Source organism: Rhizopus microsporus, assembly GCF_002708625.1.
Source record: "Rhizopus microsporus ATCC 52813 unplaced genomic scaffold scaffold_36, whole genome shotgun sequence".
NCBI lineage: Eukaryota > Fungi > Mucoromycota > Mucoromycetes > Mucorales > Rhizopodaceae > Rhizopus > Rhizopus microsporus.
Window position 1 is genome coordinate 80,714 of NW_019671951.1, and position 8,977 is coordinate 89,690.

The 8,977-nt window shown below is 36.8% G+C and overlaps 3 protein-coding genes across 3 annotated transcripts; all 3 read right to left on the reverse strand.

Moving 5' to 3' along the window:
• Positions 1 to 2,324: 2,324 nt before the first annotated feature.
• Positions 2,325 to 3,403, reverse strand: RHIMIDRAFT_220833 (mitochondrial carrier). Its single transcript, XM_023607419.1, has 2 exons — positions 3,265 to 3,403; positions 2,325 to 3,211 (listed from the first exon to the last, which is right to left on the reverse strand). The coding sequence occupies exons 1-2, from the start codon at positions 3,378 to 3,380 to the stop codon at positions 2,362 to 2,364; spliced, it is 966 nt and encodes a 321-aa protein (XP_023461118.1). The 5' UTR covers positions 3,381 to 3,403; the 3' UTR covers positions 2,325 to 2,361.
• A 545-nt stretch (positions 3,404 to 3,948) lies between these two features.
• On the reverse strand, positions 3,949 to 5,799 carry RHIMIDRAFT_274785 (uncharacterized protein). The gene is made up of 3 exons (XM_023612498.1): positions 5,327 to 5,799; positions 4,331 to 5,255; positions 3,949 to 4,277 (listed from the first exon to the last, which is right to left on the reverse strand). The coding sequence occupies exons 1-3, from the start codon at positions 5,768 to 5,770 to the stop codon at positions 4,054 to 4,056; spliced, it is 1,593 nt and encodes a 530-aa protein (XP_023461119.1). The 5' UTR covers positions 5,771 to 5,799; the 3' UTR covers positions 3,949 to 4,053.
• Positions 5,796 to 8,530, reverse strand: RHIMIDRAFT_274792 (uncharacterized protein). The gene is made up of 8 exons (XM_023612499.1): positions 8,389 to 8,530; positions 8,248 to 8,341; positions 8,081 to 8,185; positions 7,884 to 8,022; positions 7,652 to 7,834; positions 6,709 to 7,600; positions 6,414 to 6,655; positions 5,796 to 6,364 (listed from the first exon to the last, which is right to left on the reverse strand). Exons 1-8 carry the CDS (start codon positions 8,475 to 8,477, stop codon positions 5,940 to 5,942), a joined length of 2,169 nt encoding a protein of 722 aa, XP_023461120.1. The 5' UTR covers positions 8,478 to 8,530; the 3' UTR covers positions 5,796 to 5,939.
• Positions 8,531 to 8,977: the final 447 nt, after the last annotated feature.

The window sequence follows — 8,977 nt, forward strand, 5'->3', positions numbered from 1 at the left end:
TTTCAGTTGCCGGATGGCTGCCAGATAAATGCCAGATGGCAGCCAATTAGCATTTCAGTTGCCGGATGACTGCCAGATAGATGCCAGATGGCAGCCAATTAGCGTTTCAGTTGCCGGATGGCTGCCAGATAAATGCCAGATGGTAGCCAGCAGCATTCAACAAGAACCAGCATCATCTTTTTTTTTTTTTTTTTACAATGGATAATTATGTTGTTTACCTAATTATGACCTATACTAAAAAAATAAATGAATAAAAATAGTGCTTACTTGATTCTTCTTATCCGATTCTTGTCATTGTCATTATATGGGCTCTCTGTTTCGACATTTATCCCAACACTTGTAAGAATGCGAAACGAAACCTCTGAAGACTTTTCTCCACGCTTTTGCAAGCTTCCGCAATTCTTTTTGATAGGGTGTCTTCCTGCAAAATCCTATGGCGCTTAACCTTACTCTTTGACACTGCCCAAAATTGTCCTACTGCGTTAAGCTCTGGAGAATAAGTAGGAAGATACACACATTTATACCCTCGATACTCAATATACTTCTTTATGTTTTCACGTGTGTGAATGGGTGCATTATCCATAACTATATAGTGACCTTTCATATGCGGATGTTTATCCATTTCATCAAGAGTCACTTTTAAGAAACTAATGTAATGACCTGTTACAGTTCCTGAGTTTATATATCCATCAGCTTTTCTCTTCTTCGCAGGTCTTGGTTTTTTTACGGCAACCGTAATCAAATCTGCTACTGAGATAGCACCCAATATAGACGTTGTATTTGCTCTTGTTGTAGGACGGGTAACAATAACGCGAATGCCCTTTTTGGACCAAGCCCTTGAACGCTTCATATTAATATCAAAAGCAGACTCTTTGTTGTATTCATACTTAGTGGATCAACTATTAACCACATATGAAACAATAACTGGCAATTATTCGACTTCAGCTTGCTACTTTGAAACAACTGTATGGATCATTATTTAAGCTAATTACCAGGAACTGCATTTTAAGGTACGCGTATCCAATAACTCTGATCCATCATTGTTATTAGGGATCATCGTCTTATCAAAGACACCCGATTCGTCCTAACTCTCTCATTGCCTCAATTGTCATTCACAAGCCTCTATGAAAAGTTTTACGATCTCAGTTGAAGAGTGTCTCACATTTAGTATAAATACTCGTCTTTAATAAAGTCAATCGATATATATCTTTTTTAGTCTGGTTAATTCTAGTCTTTATTCTTTTTAATTGATACTTCGTATTCAACACTCGTCAAGAAACACGCAATTTGACAGGAAATTCATGTCTGTGTTTTCCCATTTGCAAACCCAGTTGTATCGCTCATCAACCTTTGCCGGACTGTTTCTTTCAATAGAATGGAGATCTGCTTTCTTCAACGAAAGGTTGCATTCACTTCTCATAAAGTTATAAACAGTGCTGCGAGAAAATCTAAGATCATGAAATTGCTTTAACATATGCTCGGTCACTTCTACGACAGAAGCAGATGGGTTAGCATCAATGAAGTTGATAACAGTCATTTTATGATTTTCGGTCAAGATACATTTTCGGCCTATTTTTTTTAGCATTGTCAAAAATGGTATCAGGACACGTACTATACTGCTTAACCCATCTGTACGCTGTTCGAATGTGAATATTCAACTGCTTCGCTGCAGCTGATGCACTCATACATTTTTCAATCTGCAGATCAAAAAACCGAGCTTTATCCTGGACAGTATAACGCACATAATACCGTTTTACATTTGCCTTCTTCATATGAGTATCTTTATCTTTTGGCTTTTCTATCAATATACGAGATGTCAAAGAAGATTCACTCGAGGACACAGTTTGCATGTATTCACTATGAGTAGTAAGTGTCTCAACAGCAAATTCATTCTCATCAACAACATTCCCATGTCCATCTTCGTATAAAAATATCGTACTCATGTTAAATTAGTAAAGTATTTGAAAAACAAAAGAAATACCAAGGAAAAAATATTCATCTTGCATTTATACTCTTCCGGTGCCAAGAATTAATTATGGTGATACAGTTTCTAAAAATATGACTATTTCTGAGTGACATCTTTTTTAATTGGCCAGTGATATTGATTTTGATCGACCAATGACATCTTTTTCATTGGCTGTGACATTACTTGTTGGAAGCACTTGTAGATAAAAACATATATAGAGCTTACTCTATTATTAAACCACTACAGATATGCTTCATTATTCACAATATGCACAGCATGACATCTGTTTGGTATCTATCGATTATATAGGGCTTACGCCAAGACCGCAAAGGCCGAGAAAATTAATAGAAAACAGTGATGGGATATCTGTCTATAAATGTTTATTTTATAATTAATTACACGCCAAGTTTGGCCTTCATTTTTAATTTATATGAGTGATAGAATACAAGGGTGAGATAGGTTGCTACGTAATCCTTAATCATATACATGATGCCTTGGTTAAAGAATCCTTTAATGAGTTGTGCCTTCATTCCTTTATACAATCCAATCATTCCATCTTTTTCAACTACTTCCTTTAATGTCTCCACCATACCTTTCGTCTTGACTTTTTCATCTTCACTCTTCTCTCGGTCATTTTTACCGCTCACCATTCGTGTGCGTAAAAAGATAAAAGGATAGGTGATCATGGTTGCAATACTCTTTGATAGGGCAGAGAACAAGAAGACTTCAAAAGAAGATAAACTTGACTTTTTCTTGGTTTGCAGGTAAAACGCTTTTAGTTTTTCAAAGACAAAGTACGTAATGGACGGGTTGGAGACCAAGACCATCGAGGCACGATATCCCGTCCAAAAGCCGGTGATACCTTTCTGATCAAACACAGACATGGCTGTTGCCCTAAAACCTCCATTTCCACCGTTGGTCTGGAGTCGAGTCGTCACATTGGACACAGGTGTCGTAAAGAATCGAGAAATTAAAGCAGCCTCAGCCCCCAAAAAGAGTTCTTGAGCTATATTTAACTGAGCGTTTGGTTTACCCATTCGCGTATTTAGTTTTTCCTGAACATTCCTTAATGCAGTATAGCAGTAGAAATAAATAAAACTTGATAGGACGGTAGCAAGCGTGTCTGATCCTAATCCAGCATAGAGTCCCTTGATGCCGCCTTCTTTTTGATAAATTGACTTTATGGTAGAAAGTATGCCTTCATTCTCTTCCTTGTCTTGTTTTAACTGTAATCGAGTGGTTGAACTGAGTTTCGCAAAGATAAGTATACGATTCATGAAACATAATGGTTGACTTACATATCAAGTGGATATATAAATAAATTCGCAATGGTTGACCCTACAGCACCGGATACAGCATGGCCTAATGGAGGCAGTTTATACTCTTCAAAGCTTACAATCTTTTTTTCCTCCATAAAAAGACAGAAAGAAAGAAGACAAAAAATATAAAAATGAAAAACAAGTAAAAAAAATTTATCTAATCATCACATGCGACTGTATGACGTGAAAATACAATAATCTTGGGCTAATGACAAGGTATTTCTTTCTCTTTACCTGATACAATATAAGATTTAACTCTATGATGACCTATTTCTGGTAAGATCTTGCCAATGATTAGTCTAATTCCTTGATGTAGACATAGTACGGTTTACTCAACTAGGGACAATAACATATTCGTTTTAGAATAGTTTGTGTCTCAGAATCAACTATCACTGTCATCCGAATTAGATGTTTGGTATTCCCACAAGATATCTAATTATGACGTGCCAACGTTATGAATAGGATTCCTGAAACTTAATCCTAAGGGTACTGAAAAGATCTATACTGCAAAAAAAAAAAAACAATCTAATGAAAATCAAGGAACCACAATAACCATGAATCTTCATGCATATTCCTATGGTGATACACCATTCCAGAAAGAGATGTCGTACTGGGTTGTCGCTTTTTCGTATAAATTGTATTATAAAAATTGCAAAAATGCGACTTTACTTTCTGAAAAGACTGTATTGATATTACTTCATGCGTGCAGCTCTTCTCTGCTTCAGAGTATGGAAGTAAGGAGAGTGTTGTTGAAAACCATATTCATAGTCAAGAAGGAGTAGAAATATTTTGTTTTATTAGCATTGCAGGCAAATCAGATCCCAATACATCAGAAGGAAAAACCAATGATTTGCTGTTGTTGTTGCTTTTGTTGTTGTTCTGAGTAACCGTTGCTGTGCTACTAAAGTTATGTAATATGAACTGCTTCTCTTCGTCATTGCCAAGCTCTTTTAGCACCTGTGCTAGTATTAATTCACTATTTAACAGGGTATCTATATAGTGTATCAGCAATACAATCCTATAGGTAGCTCTCTTTGTCATATACCTCGATTCTTTGTATGTAACAGTAATCTGTATGAATGTGATTCATGTGGTACAATATGAAATTTTTCAAATGCAACTTGTGTTAGCTGGGTTATTGTGATCGTATCATGGACCGCTACCACTTTGTCAATCCTTTCTGCTACCGATGCCACCTTCTTTTTCTTTTTCATTAACCATGATTGGAAGAAGGCATTTCCTTTATCAGATGCAGCCTTTTGGGCCAATAAGGACAATTTGATATGAACAAGCCCGCCTTCATTCATTCGCTTAATACGTTTATGCAGCAAAAACTGTACATCATGCTGTCTCTTTTTCTTCTTTTTCAAGGTACCAGACAGCTTGAACTGCTCAGAAAGACTTGGCATAGGTGTAGTAAGGTGTGCATTCAGTGATTCATAGATATTGTATGGTTTGTCTTCAGGCTCCAGCGTGATTTCATCACCATCTCTATTTCGAATGGATAAATAGTACTCAACACTACTGCTGCTGCGTTTATGGTGTTTGTCAATTTGTGGTATGTGGAACTTTTCCATTGCTTTCGAGAGAAGTTCAGACGTACTCATGTTTTCTGTCACGCGTATTGAATGATAGGATGCTCCAACGTTTAATTTACCAGCATAGACTCGAAGTACTTTAGAAGACACGCTGGTATCCTCTATTGACGTACGCTCTGTTTCATTTTCCTTGACCTTTTCCTCTTTCACATCAGGTTGTTCTTCTTTTTCTTCCTCGCTTTCAATATCATCAGCATTATCAATCAGTTCCTCATTCCATTCTTCATATGTCGTTTCTTCATTTTCATCATCTGCCAAGATGACCTCAAGCTGGACTTTGACGGATGGTGAGAGCATAACTTTTTTTTGTCTTGATCTCGTTTGTTTCGTGTTGTTTTTAATATAATGAGCTGCATGGCCTAATGATGTGATCTACAATCACCCCCATAAACCAAGAAGTGGTTAGATTGCGATAAATAAACAATTCATCATCCTTGTCCTACCTCCACGTTTCGATGTTTATTCAGCCTTGCCAATCTCTCAAAGGGCGTTTCGATATTTTCAGCAGGAATGTATCCAACTTCAGATGTTTTCAAATCTTTAATCAGCCACCAGTATGAGTTGGAATCGTCTAGTAAAGTAAGTGCATCTCCCTTTTTGACAGACACTTGGCCGTCTACAGTGGCCTCAAATGTATGAAGTGTATAGACAAGATCAAAATTGATATTTTCATCAGGTATACTAGGTGAAGATGAAAAATCAGAACCTTCTTCTTCCTCTTCGTCCTCTTCCTCTTCTTCTTCATCATCGTCATCATTTTCTTCTATAAAGCCTTGAGACTGTTTTCGTTGTGGACTTGCGTTTTCATCTTGTAGAGTGTCTGGTTTAGAAGAACATCTTTCATTAATGGCTTTAGACGTTGTATTTATTGATAAGTTTTTGGACATAACACAATTTATTTTAGAATGGAAAAAAAAGAGAGAGAGAAAGAAAAAAAGAAAAAAAGAGGGGGAAATAAATAAATAAAATGTGTGTGCAGAGTTGATAATGAAAAATTAAAAAAAAAAAAATGATGACGAAATGTATGAAGGTTCAGGGCAGCTTTTTTTTTGGTGATTAAATGGAAGAAGAGCGTGAAGAAACAGAAGAATTATTGGAGGCGATCTGAAAGTTAGAAAACATGCATTCTATATAGGGAAGTAGCTTGGGTCGTATCTTTGTCATCATGATCAATTCTTGTTCATAAGGCATAAATCGAACATGACTGTTTGGATTCTGTGAGAGCACCTTTAATAATTGTGCTGCAACAAGAGCTACGCCTTGAATGTCTGAGTTGTCGGTATAATTACTGTTGAGGAGATGAGAGTGTTGGACGTGATCTGTTAGTTCGCCTCTGTCTCTGAACAGGTGATCGTCCTTGCAGTCGCTCCACATACAACTTGTGGTTGTAGGTAAGTGATCATGAAGTATATGTGTTTGAAGGAGTTGAGCGCTATCAAAGCTTTCAGAACAGTTTGTCCACTGGCACATCAGCTCTGATCCTATAATACATTATAAGAAATTATTCTTTTTTTTTTCTTGAAAACTTACCATCCTGTAAGATATTCAGTTTGACTTGCAGACCACGAATTGTTGTGCCTTCTAACACAGCGCTGCCTGGCTGTGATGATTCGGGCCCCGTTGTAGCAATTGGAAATGCAATCTTGAGCACTGTATAAAATTCTTTCAACTTGAGCGGCTTTTCATGATCAAATCTCATTTTATACAGTAAATATACATCATCCAGGGATAATTCACTGTTGGATTGAGTCAGCTCAAATCTATCTTTAAGCCTATCATCATGTGTTATATATTAGCGAGGCCCAGTTTATCAGAATGATCTTACCATCCTAAACAGCGATAAGGTTCGTCTAATTGCTGATAAGATGCCAGATTAGGCATACACGGTGAATTCCTATGGTGCTCTTTTGGATGACCAAACATGTTAGGTGAAGGTGACGGCAGAGGGGAATAGAAGGTATCTTGGACAAGCATAGGAACAAAATACTTGGCCGGCGTCATCAAGAGTGAGACCATGATGCCTATATCAGCGCCTCCATGTAGACTAAGTAAGGACTGACTGAACGAGATGGATAGTCGACTGTATTGGTACAGATACTCTAGACTGACACCGATAAGCTCTTCATCATTTGCAATCAAAAATTGAGCGACTCGCTCAGCAACTTGTGTTGATGTGGGCAAAAGATAATGTAAATTAGTGTTGGATGAGGCAAGCATGGTCAAGATACGGATAGAGCCCAATATCACCGATCTCTCGGTCGCTGTCATGAGCAAGTTGTTCAAGCATCCGATGATAGAATCAAAGGGCCCTAATTCAACAAAGGGTGTCATGTTCTCTAGTATATCAATACAATGGCTATAATGCGATGAATCGGGCAAAACGAGACACTTGATCAACATTTGCTTAAAGTCTGCATTGGCTGCTAGTATGCGTATGTTGGGTTCAACAAATGAAAAGTTGCGCATGATGTGGAGTATCTTGAGTATGGTACACTGTGATTCAGAGTCTGAATGAGAAAACAATATGTTTTGTAAGCAAACGTCTGCCTTCTGGAGTAAAATGTCCAGCAAGACTCGGTTGTCGGATAGTAATAGCTTTTGTGGACATTCGTATGAGATGGTAACAATGTTATTGAGCGCTAGTTCTACTTGGCTCGCATTGTTGGATTGAAGTGCCAATAGTATGGTCTTTTTGGCGTTGTCGTCAAACTCAGTGCCTATGAAAATGAGCTTCATTTTGATTCAGGGGAAACTTTAATACTGATTACCTGTTACACAATCTCTACTATCTGATCCTATCGAGTGAACATGATCTATAGGCTGAATAAGGTGATGTAGTTCTGAAACGGCACATTTATGAACTTCATCTGCTTTAATCATATTATACGGTAAAATATGTGTATTGACTATGCTAGGTTGATTTGGTAAAATGGGTGTTTCTCTTATTTTACCTAAATCAATCATGAGTTTGCAATTTATTTAGGATAGAAGCTTACTTACAATTCGTTGTTGTATGGTGATGTTTACATTTCTTGTATGTCTTTCCAGCTAATGTAGATGCCTTATGAGCTTCAGGTCCCTTGAGTTCCTCAGGTGGAACCCATTCTTTACACCAAATATGTTCTTCTTCCCATCCTAACTGTAATCCGTTTTAACAATGAATACTGCATTTAGTATATATATATATATATATTTACCAAATTTCTAATGTATAATCCCTTGAGGATATAAGCAGAGTTGGTGCAAGTTGCTGGTAAATCAAATCCATCACCTATCTGCTTCCAACTTCGTTTTTTGGTTACCTGAATAAGAAATGAGTATATTGGATAAGAAGCCTATATATTTAATGTTTTTTTTTTTTTACTTGCTCAAAGCCGCCTGCAGCAATAACATCCTTAAATAGCTTGTGTAAATCGATTTTTTTGCCTCCCAATACTGGTTCAGGAAGTAGTGTTGTTCTATAATTGACATTTAGTAAATATACAAAATAATGTGCTTTGTTTACCCTTTTCTGGTATGAAATGCTTTTAGTTGTTCAATAAAGTTGTTGTATTCTTTTGTTCTTTCAATTGTGTCAATAACGACTTTTGACATGTCGAATAATCAGTGTGGCCCTTTGGGTCGAAGCAAGGGTTGCAAAAAAGGGAAAAAAAAGGTAAATAAAAATGGGCCTAAACGGAACAGGAAATTTTCCCTCTCAGTAAAGTTTCTTCCTTTCTTTTTCTCTTTTTTAAAGTGACTTAATGGATCCACGATTTACGTTGTTGTTTCAATTAATAATGAATCTATTACTGAGCTTTTAACCCCAAGAACCTCCTTTTTCTTTTTGTACAGAGTGGATTGTACGGTTCTCTTTTTTTTGTATAGTCAAATAGTAGTCACGTGAGGGGCTTAATTCTGTCGAGAACTTGGATATGAGCACAAGACTAAGTAGGTAAGGAGTATATTTAGACAGTTGAAGTAGTTTAACTGTCACTTATGGCTACTGATTCAATGATAATCTGATTATTTGGGAATGATTTGCTCCTTTAAAGAATTTTGCGTTTTGGATAGAAGTAGTCTAAAGGACTTGTGCATTTTATGCATCTGTGAGT